Here is a 20,626-nt window from a genome sequence, read left to right as displayed (position 1 = left end):
TAAAGGATACAGGACACTTGAGGGCCTGTGTGTACAATTAAATATGTGTACTTGCCTGCCATGTAAACAGAAGTCCCTGACTTTATGCACTCTTTCTGCAGTTGAAGTAAAAGGTGGTATCTTTTCTGGTTTTGTAGCTCTTCTATAGTGAATGTGAATGAAATCAACAGTTAAAATAATATTCCTATGTTCCTATTGTTTCTATTACCCACATATGGCTTTAAAGAAGAGAAAAACGGATATTTCTTTAAGTCTGAATGAATTTTAACTCTTCCTGTGATGAGTGAAGCATGGGGTCTTTATTCTACTACCTCCAGTAGACTTGCCATTTCTCAGTTTATATGATGTTTCTGTTGCTGATTTTAATATTTTCATTAAGTTTCTAATGTCCAGTCTTTCGTGCATCCTGGTTTTTTTACCCAAATACTACGTCTGAATCTTTTTGTGTATTTCCAGTGGTTTACAGTAGTGATTCAAATTGAAATGTAATGAGACATTAGGCATTGATATATCAAGCTGTTAGAAAGATGCAAGGGAGACAATAATTTTCAGTAATTTTAGAGTCTAAATCAAGTGTGTATGTTGCCCAGATTACAGTATATTTGTGAATTACTCAAGTCCCCTTTAGCTCAGAGGCCAGTAGAGTTCTGTGTAGATAAAGTTAAGTTTGGGCTTAAGGAGCCATGTTTTTTTTCTTCTGGGGGTTGCAGCTTCCAAGCCCCCACTGTTTCCCACATCTGAGCTGGGGAAGCGAGGAGCAGCAGGTCAGTGCCTACGCGGTGTTCCAGACACCACAGGACAGACCTGCAGCGCTGCCGGTGCTGTTGGTGCTGTGGGAGCGTATTGCTGCCACCTCCATGCCTAACCTTTAATTATCCTTGGTGCTGTGAGTGTAATCCAGACTTGTGCAGCTGGTGTGAGACAAGCGTGCCATCTTGTGAGCAGGCAGAATGGGAACTACATGTGGACTCCTCTGTGGGCAAATGAAGCATGAGGGTATGAGTGGAGCTGTTGGGTATTTTTGTTTTAGACTCAAAGGAGATCCATAGCTTCAAGAATTTAGGGTGTAATAGGATGGGAAATCAAATCGCTTCTCGAGATCTGGGAGTCATAAAGAGTAATTATATTTCTATTAATAGGCCAAGGTCTATCAAGATGATATGGGATTCAGTGATAACGAGGTTATTCTTTTAAAAAGAGAGACTCAAGTCTATGTTTGGTTCAATCAGTAGATTTTGATGCTGGAGAAGACTCAAGTACCATGTACTTCACAAGTACATTGGTTTACTGCAGTCTCTGTTCTTTGGGTCACATATGCATATATATGCTCATGTTATCTGCAAACAATGGTTGTATGCATGTCTTATGACATTGAGGTTTTTATCTGTGATCTTGCGCTGTTCTCATTACTCACAAGAAGAGAAGCCACGGCCAAATTATGAAGATAATTTCTAATTTCTCTCATGTATTCTTATTCTTTCAATACATACTGCTTAACAAAAGAATTGTTTAAGAGATGCTTAAATTTAATTGGCTCTGATTTCATCTTCGTCTGCTTCAAAGGAAGGCATCTTTGCTGTATAAATCCGGTTGTACCAGATTTCAGGGGGTAAGAAATTTATAGCTAATACTAATCCCTAAAGAAATACTACATCTATTGTGAAACATTCTCTACAGAATTGTCACAGTTTTTGGGTCCTGTATCAGTTAATCAAGTAATTTTAGAAGTTGGACTCTCTCCTGATTCATAATGGTACGAAGATAACTTTTGCAACCTTACATTTTGTTATTTATCAGATGAAACTGTTACAAGAGTAATTATTTACTCGTGACTAGTCCCATTTTAGGAAGAATTTGCATGGTGATATGTGGATGAAACATTTATCTCTTGTTTGAAAAAACAGTTGTGAATGTTCTGCAGCTATTCCTAGACTGCAAAATTAGAAGCAGCCCTAGCTTGGACTAGATTGTCATGACTAGATTGACTTGATTGTCATGCGGAGAGCAGACAGCAACATACATGGATGGGCAGCAGCTAGATGAGCAGAATGACATGACCTGTACTCAGCCAACTGGCTCACATTTGGCAGTCCTTTCATTCGGTTGTGGTTATCTCACCCCATCCGTGTTGGACTCTCAGTTTCTCCACCTAATTGGCTGTGTTAATTTGTAGCCCGCACCTTCAGATCTCAGGTACATCCCAAATTCCTTTGCACAAGTTGCAACATTACTTCAAAGAAGTTGCTGTTGTAGCCTCTGAAAGTAGTTTTGGGACTTTTTTTAGACTCCAAAATGCCAGTGAACCCAGAAGTTGCTTTACTAGTTGGTTTCTTTATAAGTGAAAACAGGACAAAAGCTTTCACATTTTGTGGGAGACATCCCAGTGCAACAAATCAGCCCAACATCATTGCTGGATATTTCTTAAAACTGGTGAGGTACCGAATTGGAAATTGAGGTGGCATGTAAGCAGCTCTGAGGAGGAAGACAGGAGCAATGTGGTAAGACTTGCTTGCGTACAGGGGATTTTTGAGAATGGAAATATTAGTGTAATCTGTGGTTGTACCTCTCTGTAACTTTAGAGAAGTAGTTATATATATATATTTAGGGAACATTTATGTGCATTATTGCTGGAAAAGAAATTTAGTGCCCAACTTATTTCAAAATATATCTTCAATAGGAATAAAACTGTTCTTTAATAGGAATAAAAGCTGTTCACTTCTGTTCGTCTCTGCAGACTGAAGATTTCTACTCTCATTGGTAGTTTTAGTTTCTGTCTATATGTTGCTGCGTGCAGATTCTGCCACCTATGTTGTACTTGTGTTTCTGAAATTACATATTTACCTCTCAGGGGAAAAAAAATTAAACCTTTTTTTGTATGTGTTTTATGATCCTGGCAGATTACTGATGTTTAAATTTAATTTCTTATGTCTGTATGGTCCAGGCTAATGTGAGGGCTTTTGGCACCACCCCTTTGTGCAATAAAGAATCAAAGCCAGTAGCATAAGAAATCTTCTATCAAAAGCTGAAAGCTAGATTCATAAAATCACTTATGCAGGCATTATGAGATTTTCCCATGGAAAGTTTATGTGGGAGTTTGGGAAAAACTGATTCAAGAACAGCATTATTTGCACTATATATATTCATCCAGCAGTCAGCAGGCTGGCGCTGGCATCCCTTGCCAGTTTTAAAGGGTTGCCAGCACGCATGAAGCTGCTGCAAAGCCACATCAGCAGAGTATCAAGGAGTCTTCTTATTCTGCACCCTCCTTCCCCCTTTTCCAACCAGAACTGAAATGGGTAAAACAGAAATCATACTCCTCAGTGAATGCGTGTACTCAATTCTTACGGCTGTCAGAAAAATGCTACTGTTTTAAAGGCGTTTTGTAACAAATTATTAAGGTGGAAGCGCTGTAAGACTAGCTTTCTCATCAGCATTTTGCTTCATTTCTCAGCTTCAAAAGACAAATAAGAGATAAAAAGGGCAAATAATAGACAAACCACTTAGAGTGAATCCATTTGCATTCACTTTGGTCTTTTTTTTAAAATGTATTTTACTTTGTGCTTTTTTGAGAAAGTGGTGCTCTGTTTCTCAGTCTGCATGAAGACCATATGATATGTGCTGCAAGAGAGTCTTTCCTTGTTAATAGGAATGATTTGAAAGGCAAGGTAATTCACCACTGCTTTGGCTGGAGCTAATATTGGGCTCCAACATCAGTTCTGTAATTTCTGACAAATGGCCAAGATTTCTTGAATAGGCACAGCTTTCTGTTTTGTGTAGGGAACACACAATCCACTCTTTTGTTGTGGTTGCCACTGCTGTTGTTTCTCTCCCATTCACAATGGAGAGTGGGGTTATTTGTGCTGAGTGGAAAAACAGTGCCAAAATTCTGACTTGCTTATGTTTAATGTGATTTTAATTTATGTTATAGCCATGAACGGTAAAAGAGAGTTTGTAATATGGATCCCCTGTATCCTGATCTCTAAGTCAAGAGGGCATATTGGTGATGAAAGTTTTATCTGTCACAGGCATGTCAAGATGAGCGATTGCTGCATGATTCAACCCAAATGTATAAAAACTGTTTATATAGAGACTGCCAAACAATTTCCATTGCTTTTCTTTTTATCTAAATTCTTGAATAAATTACTAAATAAAATAGTCTGTGTTTGGAATGTATGGTGGTGGGATATATGGAAACTCACAGCATGTGGGGGGGAAAAAAGAAATAGGGAAATACAATAGTTTCGTAAACTTTATGTGAATATAGGTACATCATATATGGACTCAAGGTTCAATTTGCTGATCAAAGCATCCAAATAACTTTGGATTTAATAATGTCGGCAATGAATGCTAATATATGGAAATTGAAAAGCATGGAGCAACAATAGCTAGCCACGCTTACCAGTATTACCCTGCAGCATGTAGATTTACATTTTTTTGTTTTGTTTTGCAATCACAGTTTGGAAAATGTGTGTTCTTTTTCCCTTTTCCATACTTCTGAATGTGGGTTCTCCCAAACAAGCTTAGACAAGATTCAAGCTAAACAATAGGGCAACATCAGAACCTTTGAAGGCTCAGTTTGGATAGGTACCCAAAGCCTGAGTCTGCTTTGATGTATGTGGGCTCAACTCCGGTTGCCCTTGGTTGCCCTCTCTTACCTATGTAACTTGTGTCTGGAAACCCCTGCCAATTTTTTTAAAAAAATAAAAAGAAAAAAAAAATAAAAAGAAAAGAAGATTAAGGCCATTTTTTCAAACTCATGTTCATCTTGGTTCTGGTCTGGCTGTAAAAGCACTACAATAATGCCCTCTCCGGTGATGATTTAATGCTACTGTTTTAGGTCTAGGCTGTAGACTTCTACCTCCTTCCCAGTTTCTGAAATTTCAACCCTGTTTCAAATGGGAGGATTTTGCCTCTAGTTGGAAACAAAATTATGTGAACTTTTCTGGAATGCTAGCCAAAATCATCCTCTATCTCCCTTGCATCTTTTCCTCTTCTCCCAAGTAATTTATGGTTCCATTTGACTGAGGTTTTGGGCAAGGGAACTCTGATGCTTTTCTCTCGTATCACAGACCTCACCTGGCAGAAAGGGACAGAGCATGTCAGATTTGCTTCTCTTGGAGTAAGTGGGGCTTTTGCCATTACCTTCAAGGGAAATAGGATCAGTCCATTGTATTCTTAATGCAAAAGAACAAATGAGTCATTTCTTGTACCCACTCCTGATTGTTCTTGCCTAGGAGCCAGGAGGTCACCTTCTTTCCTCACTCTTCATCTCAAGGTAGCACTGTGCTTGCCTCTGCCAGTACACTCAACTTAGATTCAGTTCTGAGTCATTTGCAAACCCTAAACTCCTATTGTCTTCAAAGAACGTTTGGATTACAGAGAACACTGAGTTTACTCAGGCTGGAAAGAAATTGAAACATATAAGATTGCCACACCTACTAGAAGAGTTTGACAAGACAGTGGTTGCTAGCCCTAAAGACAGGAAGAACAGTGGGGATGTGGTAAATGTGCCCAGAGCCCAGGGGGTCTTAGATTCTTGCTAGTAGAAGATTGAGGGGAAAATCTACTCCCTTGGGAAAAAGCAAGCTCTGAACACTTCAAATATTTCTTTTTTTTTTTTTTTTTTTTTCCTTTTTTCAGATTTAGATTGTAGAGTGAGAGCTACAAGATGTCACTGATACCAGGATCGTTGTGGTGTTGACATAGATACTGGTCACTTTTATTGGATGTGGGGATATATATAAGACTTCCTTAAAAACAAATTGTAAAATATTGAGAGATAATTAAGCCCTACAAACCCTCTTACTCTTCCGAAAGTAAGCCACTGTCATAAGCATTGAGGATTAGGAGCAATGTATTTTTCACAGAAGTAGGTGATTCTATCCAAAGGCAGCTGAACCTTCTTTGAAGGATCTGTTATCTCCAAAAGAGAACACCAGACTAAATGGACCTCTGGTTTCATCTAATAGGGAATGTTCTGCATCCTATAAAGTGTAACAACAGATAATTAATAGAATAACCAGAAGATTCTGAGAGGATGGCAGGCAGGCTCTCATAGGAGGTGTCAGTCCTGGCAGAAGTCAGTTACTTTATTGCAGTAAGCAAATCAGGCTGGATTCTCTCCGTGGTGCAATAACAGTAGATTGGGGAGCATGCAAAGCAGCATCAATACATAAAAATTAAAATACTTTTAATATACAAAGCTGAGTTTAGATAAATGCAGAACAGAGAAGCAAAGGCATAATATTCTCTGAAAGTGCGGCCTTTTAATGCTGTTTTGGAGACTAATTTACATACAAATAAAATGTCAGCTTATCCCATAACTGTCATGATAAATTGGGGCACTTAGATTTTTGCATGAGATGCTCCTTCTGTACCTTATTAAATTATAGGATCTTGGCCTTTTGCCAAGTGCTAGGGTGATGCTTTCTTTGCTGAAATACATACAGGAGAGGGATATAGGCCTGGACATCTAGAGAACCCAGGTTCAGTAACTAGCCAAGAGCTCTGCCTGCACTCCACCTTGAAGGCTTTGAATTTTTCATTTCTCTGTAGATAATTTTATTTATCCATAAAATGGCAGTGACATTACTTTTCCTGTTCCGCAAGCTTTGTTGAGTTTTAATTTGTTGTCATGTGTACAGAGTGCTTTTAGGTACTTGATTGGAAGCAAGGCCAAAGTGAATCTTGCCTTGTTGGGCTCTCCCATCCTGGATGGGTGGCAGTGGAGGGCAGGTAGGAACAAGCTGTCTGCAGCAGGCCAGTAAGAAATGCAGAGCAGCAACCTGCTATACTCAGGAACTTGTAAATCAAACCAGTTTTGGAGTTCTTCATTTTGGTTGCATAAAATGTGATAGCATAAAATTCTCCTTGATGTCACCTCTTTAGACACATCACCTTTTGACTTCAGTTTCTCCTGAAAGTGTCTGTGTGATTACCCCTGGAGTGAGCTTAAAATGAAATAAGTGCCTGGAAGTTGGCTTAAACAATCTATTTTGAAATGCCATTCCTAAACTCTCTTGAAATGACCAAGTGTCTGCTTTATACCCATAGAAAAGGTTAGATTTATTCCAGTGGGTAGATGACTACTGATGTGTGCTGTGCTCTGAAGCATAAGGTAATAGAAAAGATCATTGTGAATTAATTCAACGTGAATTAATAAGAGATTTATGTGATGAGAGTTGTTTGAAGGTGATGGCACTTTGTAGCTGAACAGGATTTAAGATGTCCAAAAGTGCACCTTTAGAGATTTGAAAACGATCGATGTTGGGAAAGTTAAATGTAAATGGGAAGGAGCAAGCTTGAACAGACCAAAGCTCTTTTCACGTCTCTTTGTTGTAGACTTTGTGGAGAAAAAAATTACAAACAGCCGTTGGCAAATTGGTGATCAGGGGCTAAACTGAAGAGCCTGAAAATGCAAAAGAGTAGGAGAGGAGGAGAAAAAACAAGAGTGTTTTGCTATAATACTGTTCTGTAATACAACTTTTAAGGCATGGTTTTCTCTTTACACTTTTTAGATTGATGAAACTATCATAATTTCAGTGGAGCATGTGGAGTGTAAAATATCAAACAGATGCATTTTGTCCAATAACAGTGTCTGATCCTGCCGAATTTTATGGATACGAGGAATCATGTTATACCTGAACAATTTCAGGAAGGAAAGAGTGGATATGCAGTTTGAGGGCTTGCAGAAAAACATGTATAGATTAAAAACTCCTTTGGAATTAACTTGTCAGTTCCTTAGAGCTGTGACATTTTCTGTCATGTATAGTGTATGAAGACACTTGTGCCAAAGCAGAGAGGAGGTGGTCTTGTTGAAGAGGCAGTTGCTTGTCCTTAAGCTTATTCTGTCCTCCCATGGTTTAGGGCCTGACTCTTGGGTTCCTTTGACAAAAGGGGTTGTTCTTTCCTTCCCTTCTCAGCAGAGAAAAGTTAGGGAGGGCCATGTGTTGTTGGTTGTTTGCTGGCAGGCTTGCTCTGACAGCCACGAGCAAAAGTGGGAGAGAAGCATCGTGTGTGACTGCCTCCTGCTCCGTGTCCCAGCCAGAGATGGTGGGGATGCGAAGCTGTACATATCTCTTTTCAGTCATTTAATTGTGCAGGTGTCTACAAGGGAAGGTAGAAGGGCAGCAGCTTTGGCCAGTCCTCTGCCACTGTGTCTGAGTCTGGGGTGCTTTTCATGTAATGTAATCTAATTTTCAGTGAGGGCAGCAATTTCATCTGGAGTCTCCAGTGTCATTTACAGATTCTTTAATACTTTTTAAAAAACGCTTAAATTAGAAAACACTGCAGGTCTTTGAATTGTGGGCTGTACTAATGAGCTTGTTAACTTTCTGGTTGTGCTGTGCACAGGTCTGGGCCAGCCCGGCGGGACAGGCTGCCCAGGAGGGCTGGGTGCCGGGCGGCTCCCCAGGGACGGAGCCCGCCGCAGAGATGCTTTCCCAGAAATTCAGTCTCAAAACAGGAGCTTGCTGGCTTCGGAGCTCGTGTGCCTTACAGCTGCTCGATTGTTGTACGGAGAGTAGGGAGGAGGCTCCAGATTGATTAGGACTTTATGTGCTTGATAGAAGCCGGCACTTTGAACACTTAGGGGTTTTTATATGAAGAACAGCAGACAGTCTTTGTAGTCTATTTATGTGTAATAAACTGGGTTTTGTTTTGTGTCTTGTTTTTTTTTTTGCTGTTTTTCTTCTTTTTTTTTCTTTCTTTTTTATTTTTTTCTTTTGTGAAATAAAAAGAAGTCTAAAAAGGAGAGAAATTAAAACCACAGCCTTATTTTCCCATGCAGCTATAGCAAGTATCCTGCGATCTCACATGATCGGCTGTCCTGCTGGAGTGGAGTGTGGGAAGGTGTCAAAATATGTCTCTCAATCTCTTTTTTTTTTTTTTTTTTTTTTCTTAAAAGGGAAAGCCAGATGAATGCCAAAATCCCTGATCTCTTCTCTAGCCCCGCAGTAACAAACTACATGAGTGTATGTTATTAAGATGATAAAGATTAAATTTCTAGTTACTAACGTGCTATCACAACAGCAAAGGGGGAAAAAATCTTGAAAAAATTATGAAAATTAGTCTGATGGTCTCCTTTTAATAATAAAATCACTCCCAACCCCAACAGACAGTGTAGGCTGGAATTCCACAGGGCTTTTTTGTGGTCCTAATGATTTTAATAATACTTTGTGCTATGTAGCACCTTTCATTAGAGGATCACAAAGTGCTTTACAGTCACTAATTAATTAAGCCTCACAACACTCCTGTGAGATAGGTAAGTATTACACATATATTAAGCTGAGACACTGAGAGTTAATGATTTTTTGCTGCATTATTCTGGGAAAATGATTGATGTTGAAGCGCTATATGTGCATTATATGTCTTTGTGTGGGTGTGTAATATATATGAGTGTAAAAGTATTAATTTTACTATCCCTTAACAAAGGTGTCCTACTTGAGCCTGTTGAATATAAATGTGTATTTTCATTTAACTTTTTGTTGCTGCAGCGTATTGGCTGATAATATCAGTCTTCATATACCCTTGACTCAGTTTGTTCTTCGTCTGCTTGTGCATCTACTTATACAAAGATTAGTCAGTGGCATCTCATAAAATTCAAACACATTTCTAGATGGATTATTCTGTTAAAAAGAGCATATGACTAAGATCTGACCTAAACCTGCAGCACAAGCACCAGGCAACAACCATTCTGTTGCAATAGGCTTTGATGACAAACCATCACATTCAGTAAAAGTAATGAGCAACAACAATGACCCGCTGGGGAACTGGTGATCAGCAGGTAATGAGCCATTATCTTCACCACTCTTAAGAAACTATTGATTACCAGAATTCGTTGGATTTTTTGTTTTTGTTGTTTTGTTGGTTTTTTTTTAACAAGTACAGTAGTCACTATGGTAATTCATTATCCTGAATTACAAACTGATTTTAGCAGAAGTTTTTGTTTCCAGGGATAAACTGATGTGAGTGACTGTTGAACAGAAGTCTGCAGATGTGTGAATCACATAGAGTAGCCTTGGCAGTTTTTGAGGGAAAGTACATATAGCTGCAACCTGGGCCTTATCCAAAATTCCCTCAGCTCGAGAAGTCCTTTCATTCACATCAGGCTTAGTAATTCTTTTATTTTGGGGGATCACTATTTTCAGTGATGAAAAGGTAGTTCAGTCCCAAAGCCTGTTCTTCACTTAGCTTCTTTGCTAGCACCCAACAAATATGCTTACTATTGCGATGGCATTGTAGAGATGTGGGAAGTTGCCTGCTAACAACGAAAGTAAAACCACTAATTTTGTTTGAAGTGGAACACAAGGCAGTCAGCAGAGGTTAACTACAACTGCTAATGGAGTTATTTTGATGCCATTAACTATCCCATTAGGCCAGTCCCATGATGATGCATGTGAATTTTTAAGAGACTTTCTTTCTACAGCTCATTTTCAACAGTTACTTTAAACTTGTTTTAGACTTTGTGTTTGGTAAACATTAGCTCTGAGATATTTTTTGTCTTTTTGTGTGAGTGTGTGTGTGTGCAAGAGCACGTGTGTCTGAGGAGAAGAGAGCTATGGGATTTCTCATGTTTGAAGGAAACGGAGAACAGCAGACTCTATCTGTATAGTGCCCACTAATAGATGCATGGGAATGTACAGTAGGTATAATAATGTTTTTAAGTAAACACCATATTTTGAATGCATAATTTAGGAAGGAAAACCTTTTTTTTTTGTTTTGTTTTGCAGATATACAGATCAGCTCTCAAAATGTCTTCTGTGTCTTCCGTGCATCTTCTAAGACAATTGCATTAGCCCGCCTGCTAGTTGACTAATAGAATTAATAATTGTAAAAAGCACTCTAAAGCCACATGCCTTATGAAGTCAATGCTGGGTATGATTTTACAAGTATGTGATCTATTTTTTCAAGTGAAATTGTTAACCGAAAACGTTCTTGGCACACAATAAAACATTGTGCAATCTGTTATTTGTCTTAGAGATAATAATTTCAGAGTGGCTATATTCTTTCTGTATCTAACTTATGACTTGCTAGGGGATGGTTTCTTCAGTTTAGGAGTATTGCAAATGTAGTTTTATTTACATAATATGTCTCTGTAAAAATGATAGTGATGGAATTTCTGCAACAAAAAAATCACTGTGTCTTTTCTTACCGTCCCCTTGAGTGGATATCAAACAAATAAATGACAGATGATTTTTCAAAAGCTAAAAGAAAAAAAGAAGGGAAAATACTTTTAAATTCAACTTAAGGAAGTCAATGTTATCTTCTTCTTTCCTTTCTTTCTCCAAGTGTAGAGTATGCATGAAAAAGCTCCATTAGGCAGATACAGTTTTCTTTTTTCCCCGTCCATTAACAGCCCAGACTCACAAATGTATTGGGAAAATTAGGACTAAAGTAGCTATATCTTCTGTCCAGTTAGCCTGTATACAGTGCAGATTTTTCTTTTCTTTAAAGGGACTTTTTTTCTGTCCTTTTCTCTGACTCTCTTCTGTCAGTTGTCACGAAGATAGCAAATCTCTAAGCTTTCCTTATCTGCCAAAAATATCTGTAACAAAAACATTTTAGAACATTGCATTTAGAGTTGTTTAATTTTGACTGAGGTAACAGTCATGATGTTTACTTTCTCAATTTCTGATTTTTCTTCACTGTGCAGCCAAGACTTCTTTCTCTGTCGTCTGCCACGCATTGCATTTAAACGGAAGTTATTTTAAAAATGGTTTCGGACGTGTAACCAGGAGAAAAGTACATACTTAGCAGAACACCTACCAGAGATGCTCACAGATATTTTTAGTGTGTGTTAACCAGGAGCATTCATGGAGTCTCACAGAGAAGTAGCAATGCTGAAAGGCTGATGACTATCTTTATACCTTGAATTATATATTATATATATGTGCATGTTGTTTTACTAGTCTGAGTCTATATTGTAATAATTCTCTTACCACAGCAGAAAATATTTATTTTCTCTGAATTCTGAGTGACTTCATGGTTCAGAAGTTATTGGGGGGAAAAAACCCTCCAATTTAGTTCATGCATTCCCTGATAGGTGTAGTTGATATTAAAGAGAAGACATTTGGTTCCCAAGCATGTCCTCTACACTAAGGAATCACAGTAGGCATTTAAGAAACCTATTAAGACCACACGGAGTGTCAAAATTTCTGTAACACGAGCTGCCATTCTGTGTGAAAGCTGCCTTGCTGTAGCCCATGCTGGCTGTGGATCAGCTCAACCGCAAAGACAACAGAGCCAGCCCAAGACACAAGTTGAACATTTCCCCTAAGTTGTCTGTTTTTATCAACAGAGCATATAGTGCCCTTTCATGTGGAGCAGATGTAAATAAGAGGATGTACAGATGCCTATTCTTTTATTTTTAACCTCTGTCCCCAGCCTTGCTTCTCACAGTACTCTTTTGAGAAGGTTGTCTGTGGCTTTCAAAGGTCTGGAGACAGCACCATTTGGAGCACATCAGTGCTGCTCCCAGACTTGCCAGGTGGTCCTCCCTTGGCAGAGCAATATATATCTCCAGTGCCTCTGTAGGGCTCAGCCAGGGCTGGCCTGGGAATGGGGGCTCAGACTTGAGTCTGTAGCTCACATCTCGTGTGGTACTGCAAGCTTCTGCCACCAGACCACACACAATTTGGAAAAGAGAAACATCCATCCTTGTATACAGCATTGGCAAAGATTAAGAGCTTAGAAAAGTTGGGGCACATCTGTCTTCTGCCCATAGCTAGCATGTGAACACAAATGGATCAAACCAGCTGGTGATGAATATCAAATCCAGAAGCACGCAGTGCAGAAAGCAGGGGAGTTTCATATATATATTTTCTCTTAAATACGATGGGGAAGGTGAAGTGGATGAGGAATTTGACTTAGTACCTGCATAGTGTGATTACTTGTCCTTCCATAATCTCCCCTGTTCAGAAAGCAGCTAACTCATCGGTGGCAGACTCCCCCTTTCTCTCTGATCCTTATTGCTGTCCTGTCTCAGCTTTCTTAAATGGATTCTGGAAGAGTACTTGCAGATTTAGCAGTAGTGGCTATGCCTGCAAGGAGGACTGAACAGAGAAAGATTTGGCTGATTAGATCCATGTGGATTCCAGGTGTTTTCAGGGCAGATCCTGGCTCAGCCACACAGTGATGTCAAATGTCTGGATCTAGGCCTGTAAAGTTTTATTGACAATGCGTTTCCTAATAAAGTTAGTTTTTCTTTGTTTGGCAAATAGAACTAATTACATGAATAATGGACTGTGGGGCCAGACTCTAGAATATCCGTATAATCCTGTTTGAAGTTTATGGGCAGTAGGAAGGGAAACTTTTGCTACAGAGAAACTGATACCTGCTTAGGAAAATACTTTCTCTGAAACCTCAAGTACTTACTCTCCTAAATCTGTTTTCTTCCTTATAACTTGTCTAAGTTCTTCTTAAGATTATGTCTTTTAGGTGTATTTTTGCAAAGCTATGTTATAGGTAGTTGTACTGTGCATGAACATTAGACTTCAAAAGTTTATTTTTCCCCTTAGGTTTTTAAAATTATTTTTAAAGAAGTGTTCATTTAAAATTCTTCCTGCCAGATCATTATCATCCCAAAAGATAATGAAACCTGTAATTCACTGGCTTTCATGGAAGTGTTTTTGTAGTTTTTTTTCAGTTCTCTCTTTATTCTCACTGTGCTAATTTTTTTAAAAGTTTTCTGCATAGTTTAAAAACCTGTTCAATAAAAATTTTATGAAAAGTTGATGCACTCAATATATTCATATAGTTCAGAATGCTTTTAAAAGTGTGAGGTTTGTAATCTGTTACATATTTTGTATATCTTGAATAATTCTATAGGTTGTTTTTTTCTTTTTTTTCCCCCTTTCTTTCTTTTTTCTTTCTCTTTTTTTTTTTTTTCTCCTTTCTTGTTTCTTTTTCTGTGGTAGATATGGTCCGGAAAAAGAATCCCCCTCTAAGAAACGTTGCTAGTGAAGGTGAGGTACAGACCCTTGAGTCTACAGGTACTGAAAGTGAAGAGTCTGGAAGGAAGAAAGAGTTTTCTGCAGAGCAGATGCAAGAAAACACTGACCAGGGTGATGCGGCAGAGTTAAGTAACAAGGAGGAACTTTGCATGCATGTCCAAGAGCCATCTTCCAGTGTTAAAAAGGACTTGAAAAGCTCAGTGCTGAGTGAAAAGGCTGGCTTCAATTATGAAAGCCACAATAAGGGAGGAAATGTTCCATCCTTCCCTCATGATGAGGTGACAGACAGAAATATGCTGGCTTTCTCATCTCCAGCTGTTGGGGGAATCTGTGAGCCCTTGAAGTCTCCTCAAAAATCAGATGCAGATGACACCCAAGATGTGGTCTGTACCCCGTCAGGAGATGTAGCGGAGACAAATGAGGAGCATCGGCTGTCGCCAAAAGCTTCAGATGAAACAGTGCAAGTGCAAAGTGGTCAAACTGATGGCCAAGGCTCGAGCCCGGTCCCCATGGCCTCAAAAAACCCACAAGTGCCTTCAGATGGGGGTTTAAGGCTGAACAAATCAAAAGCAGATTTGTTGGTAAATGATAACCCAGATACAGCGCCTCTGTCTCCAGAGCTTCAGGACTTCAAATGCAACATCTGTGGGTATGGTTACTACGGGAACGACCCCACAGATCTCATCAAACACTTCCGCAAGTACCACCTAGGACTGCACAACCGCACCAGGCAGGATGCTGAGCTCGACACTAAAATTTTGGCTCTCCACAACATGGTGCAATTCAGCCACTCCAAAGACTTCCAGAAAGTCAACCGCACTGTGCTTTCAGGGGTACTGCAGGACATCAATTCCCAGAGGCCTGTCTTATTAAATGGGACTTACGATGTGCAGGTTTGTATGCTCCCAGCCTCCCCGCTTCTGCTTGCTGCCTTCTCAGCTGAAAGCCAGATCTTGCAAAGCCTTTCCTACCTACGTCATTCCTGTATCTCATATGACCTGCTTAAGCCTCTAGAACCATTTTTGTCTATTTTAGCCAGGCTTGCTGCAGGTCTGCTGTACAGTAGAGCAGTATTGGGCTTTTTGACCAGTGACATTTCTGTGTAGGATTTAGTCGTTATGGTAATCAATAGCAAGAGATCTTATTCAGCAAACAGGCAAACAGCTGAATTGGTAATCATATCTGAAGGATTTACTGTCACAGAAAGAAAAGAGCAAATAATAATGAAAAATAACAACCAGATAGACAAAAGACAGCAGCTGGAAATTAAAAATGTAATCCTAAATTATCAGCTGCTGGGAGTCAAGATTTGGCTTATTGATTCCTTATTAAGATAAAATAAATGGCAAGTCTTGGCAGCTCTGAAGTTGTCTAGTGCCAGAAAAACAGGATACACAATGGATATTTAAAACATTTCAAAAAGTAACAGTAATCCGTGCTGTCCTTCATTTAGTAAGCCTGTAAGAAAAGGATTATTGCCTCAGTCATTTTCATCTAATTGAAGTAGGAAAAAAACTACAGCTACTGCTGGGGAAAAAAAAACAAAAAAACAAACCCTTATTTTTACCATGAAAGAGTGAAATCAAAAGTTTTTCATGGACTCTCTGTTAGTTCCTTATCAGCTCATATTTAATTAATTTAAACTTAAAAAAAATTGACGGTGATTTAAAAAAATTCTTTGGATTGAGCTGAGAGATACAGTAGGTTATTTCAGTAGTCTATATAATACAAAAATTCAGATTTTAAGAAAAATCAAACCAAAGTAATGGAGTTTGCATACAATACATACTCAAATGTCCATTCACTTTCAAGTGACTTCATACATGGAAACATTGTAGTAATCACCAGATAGAACTCCCAGGGTATATTAAAAAGGTAGAAAGAAATATTTAATTATATTTGCAGAAACCATGGCTATAGGAAAGAAATTTTGCAGGACAGGTTAAGATGGATAATAACATCTAACTTCAAGGAAGAAACCAAAACCAGAAAAGAAGTCAGGAACTTGAAGCTTTTCAGATGATTTAAGTTTTCCTCTTTTTAAAGAAACTACAATTTCTTTGTGGAACAGCAAATCAAACTAAGGTCATTACTATGCGTAAGAGCTGCAATCTTTGAACTGCTGTCTTACTGAAAGATCTCTTTCTCATGTCAGACACTCTCTCCTGTCAAACTCTGATTAGAAAGCAAATATGTGATGTAGTTAAAAGAGGTTAGAAGTGAATAATGTCAGATTGTGAAATGATGATTTATAATTAGCACAAAGTATGATGTTAATACCTGGATTTCCTGCTATAGTTTCAGTTTGCTGACTCCAGGGACAGCATCTTAGAGCAACTGATCCATGCTGTCAGGAAGACATTCAAACTGGAACAGCTCAGACATACAGTATAGAGGAATTTGAATTTCTAAACACACTTTCATTTCCTCCAAACAATTGTTTCGTTAGGTCCTTAGTTATTTATAGGAAAGTTTATGCTTGATTAGAATGAGCTGGATGCTTTTCCTTTGCTATGCTCTCAGAAATAAAACAGATGTGTGAGCTATCTCAGTTTGAACTTATAGAATGAGAAATAAAACAGCTGAACCTAGACTATACTTGTCTACTAAACTCTGGCAGTAAGATACTGCAGGGGAGACAAAAAGCTGTAGGAAGCAGCCCATAGATAATCTACTTAAGATCAGTCTTCTCTCAGACAAAAAACATTTTCCAAAGTAGAACAGACAGCCTATATAGATGTTGGCTATTTATTTGAAAGAAAAAAAAAACCTGGATCTAGAAACTTAATTTTTAAGGGTGATAGTTTTTCCTGGTTAATTTGGGAATAGAAGATTAAATAAGCTTTTGTGGCAAATGCTGTACTTCATCAATTGCACATGTACCAGATGTTGATCCAGAATGTGTCAGAAGATAAGTAACTGATTAATATTTTTATACTTTCTCCTCCCCCACTCCTGATTCATAGCAGCTCTGTGAGGTTCATAAACCAAGTAAAAGAACATTTGAAAATCCTCTTTGTACCCACACATGTTTCTATTACTCCTGTATCCATTTTGGAGGGTTTTTTCTCATGCTTCTGAATGGCTGGCATCTCCTGCCACAACAAGGAATCGTATTGATTGGTGCTCCAGTTAAAATTGGTTCAGTCAAACTCCTGTGTGACATGAGAGGGGACTGAACCTGAATAATTTGTTCATGTTAACACTATTATTTTGTATAGGTACTGGGCTAAATAAAAATAATCCCTTTGTAATTAACTTGAAATAGTAATGAACTGGGTTTAGGATCTGATTTATTGATCCTCTTGCACTTAGCAAACTGTTCTGTTGTAGCTGGGCTGGAAATTATTAATAGATTTATGGTCTCAGGCCATGGAACTGCGCACAGAAACTAGAGGATGAAGATGACTGACTTTGATCTGGCTCACAGTGGTCAGTTGGAGATGATGGTATACGAAGATTTGTAGTAGTGAGGGATGCTATGGAGCCCCATAGTTTGCATTCGTAACAAAGGCAAACAAAAAGCAATGGGAAAATGTCTGACAGCAGGAAAATACAGTATCTTCTATCCTATCTGTAGAGATCTAGGGATGTGGTCCTTTTGCTGAGGGCTTGGAAAAAGAAATCAAATCCATTTTTGGATTTGTATCACAGAAGTGAAGTTAAACCTCACCCACAGCTGAAAAACACCCTCCCAACCCTAAATGCAGCTTTAAGGGGGTGTAGTCAGCAAAACGGGGGATATACATTTGGCTTCATATACAGGTATTCAGATATTGGGAGTGTGTTTTGTAGTACCTGAAGAGGATTTCCCTGGAAATTGTGTAAATAATCCAACCTTTCTGACATTCCTGTTGTGCAGATTTTTACTTGCTATGAGTATTTCATCCAACCAGATTCCCTTGTCTTTTTTGAAAATGTTATTTTCTGTTGAAAATCTCCTATACTCTTTGTTCCCATTTTTCTCTTCAAAGATTTTTGGTTCATTGAGTTAGAACAAATTCCATAGGATTGAGTAAAATGACTGAGCAGTTTCTGGGAGATTAACTTTCTTGCCAGTATAGATTTCAGAAAACATTCACTATCACATCTCTGAATTCCCAGGGAATGTGTTAATCAGCTTTATAGCTTTTATCAAAATAATATTTGAAGTGAGTTCAATGGATCTTTTGCTGATGTGCCCCCCATTACTTTTTCTTCACATTTAGTTAATTGATCAATCTCTATAGGCAACTTTGTCTTGCTGGATATTTGAGCCTGTCTAAGGCTTTGTCAATGTGCCTAAAGCCTTTATACTGGATCTAAAGACTTCACGTAAAGTAAAATTCATGTGACTAAGTTAGCAGCTATGATGCTGAAAGCTATTGCCTTTGCTGCTGTATGATTATGTCTCCTTCTCTGTTTGATCTAATGACTCTTTAATGTGTATGTTAAAGTCTGGAGATGGACAAGTTGCTGGCAAGTAGGGAGCAGGCAGTCTTTATTCTAACCCCCAATTTTTTTATGAGTAGTAAGTAGGACAGCTTCAACAGGAAGGTTGGAGAGTGCTGTCTTCCACATAGCAGCCTGTAGCTAAGGCGTAGGACATGCCCAGCAAAGGTGAAGAAGCAGGCTTGGATCCCCTCTGACAGAGCAAGGAAAGGAACCTACTTTTCCTGTTTCCTGAACAAGTGTTCAAGCCATTAGGCTATTGTATAAAAGGGAGCATGACCCCATTTCCTGGTGTGTTTTAAAAGAGAATAGCGTCCCTCAAAGAAAGGACAGAAATGTCTGCGTTCAGGTAAGGGTTTCAGATAGCATGTCCCAAGGGAGAAGGATATTTATGCAGCCATGAATAAAGACATACTGCAGTGCTCAGCAGTTCTTATGGTTGCTTCATATTGTGTATGCTACCTTTGAGGTGTTTCCTGCTCAGCGTGGCCCTGGCTCTGGAGCTCATGGGCACAGATCTGCTTCCTCTTCTATTCAGCCATTAAAAAGATTCAGAATGTATAAAACCCAAATTTTTTAAATTTTAGTCCTCTGATATTGATTGTTTCATGGGTTTAGATCTAGACAGACATAAAAGAAGACAAATTTCTGAAAAAGCATGGACTGATAAAAGCCATCATTAAGTTTGTTGATTGTATTTCAATGCACCTCGGGGTAGAAGGGAGGGAAAGAAAAAGAATAAATTACTGCTTTATCTACTACCCCACAGAATAATAAGATGTTATCGGCAGTTGTTTTCTTCTACGGTTCTAGACATCCAATATTGTAAGAGCTGTCCTGTACCACTCAGCCTAATGCTTTGTCATATGTGAATCACAGCATGATTTGGTTTGGAAGGGGCCTTAAAGCTCATCTGGTTCCAGCCCTCCTGCTGGAGCAACTGGCAGGAGCAACTTTCAGTAGACCAGTTGTTCAGAGCCCCATCCAATCTATCCTTGAACACTAATAGAGACAGGATATCTCTGGATGGAGCATCCATAATTTCTCTGGGCAACCTGTTCCAGTGCCTCATTGTGCTCCTAATGAAGAATTTATTCCTAATATCTTATTTAAACCTGTCACCCCATGTTTTGTCACTATATGCCCTTCTAAAAAGTTCGTTTTCAGCATTCTTGTGCCCTTTTAGGTACTGGAAGGCTCCTATAAAGTCTTCCTAGAGCCTTCTCTTCTCCAGGCTGAGGACCCTGTCTTCATAGGAAAGGTATTCAGCCTTCTGATCATCTTCATGCGTCCTCTGGACTCACTCCAATAGGTGCATGGCTGCCTTATGCTGGGAACCCCAGAGCTGGATACCCATCCCGAGATGGACCAGGTGGGGTCTCATGAGAGCGGAACAGAGGGGGAGAACCACCTCCCTTGACCTATGGGTTACATATATAAATACATATAATGAATAAAGCTAACAACTTCTCCAGGATTTTCAGCAACTGGAAAGTGTTTCTGGATGTTCAGCCAGCAGGCTGCTCAGTGTCCTAGAAAGTGGTAGAAGTGCTCACACAGTGTGTAAAGCTCTTCCTTTTGTGTCCTTTATAAATCACCAGTGAGTTCCATGTGTCTATATGGTGTTATGTGATGAGTGGTTTTTAGTGGTCTGGATTTCAATGTATCAAATCTGGCATCTTTTCTGTTCTCAGGTTAGACATGTGTGACTAGTATAAAGTCTAGTCTAGGATTCAGCTGAATGAGAAACACTGATTTTATTTGTAGGTTCTGCTTTTTGTCTTCCATGCTTCTATTAACAGTTAGATTGAATATGTGAAGGTAAAAAAATAAAAAATATAGGAGTTTTTAGGGGTGCAGTTGTAATCAGCAGCACTTCTCATGCTAAAAGTTTTCCTTTATGTTTTGGTGATTTTGGCAATGGGACTCTTACAGATGAAGTGAGAATTACAGATTGGAGGATTAAACAAGTACATAATTTTATTTTGTATTATTAGCAAATCAAACCTTCTTAAAACCTTCTTAAAACCTTCTTAAAACCTTCTTTGTCATCAAGTGGACTTCTTAGAAGGTGACACAGGTACATAACTGGTTGATGTAAGCAAATAGAAACATGTATATGAATTAATTTAATTTTCCTTGCATGCTTGGACAAATGAATCCAAATTTTATATTGTTTGTCTCACTGACTTCGGCTCAATTGTCCATAATACAGGAATTAGATCTAAATAAACTAAACAACT

General features: G+C 38.8%; 1 protein-coding gene across 1 annotated transcript in view; it reads left to right on the top strand.

The window, feature by feature from the left end:
- The window catches only part of TRPS1 (transcriptional repressor GATA binding 1), a 213,080-nt gene that overhangs the window by 29,107 nt on the left and 163,347 nt on the right, over positions 1-20,626 (top strand). Inside the window, exons 2-3 of the mRNA XM_058832589.1 lie at positions 10,731-10,889; positions 13,917-14,845. Of these exons, the coding sequence (XP_058688572.1) occupies positions 10,853-10,889; positions 13,917-14,845 (966 nt within the window). The 5' untranslated portion in view covers positions 10,731-10,852. The remainder of the gene's footprint in view (positions 1-10,730; positions 10,890-13,916; positions 14,846-20,626) is intronic.

The sequence above is a fragment of the Poecile atricapillus genome, chromosome 2 (genome assembly GCF_030490865.1).
Source record: "Poecile atricapillus isolate bPoeAtr1 chromosome 2, bPoeAtr1.hap1, whole genome shotgun sequence".
Taxonomy (NCBI): Eukaryota; Metazoa; Chordata; class Aves; order Passeriformes; family Paridae; genus Poecile; species Poecile atricapillus.
This window is presented reverse-complemented; position numbering and strand designations above follow the sequence as displayed.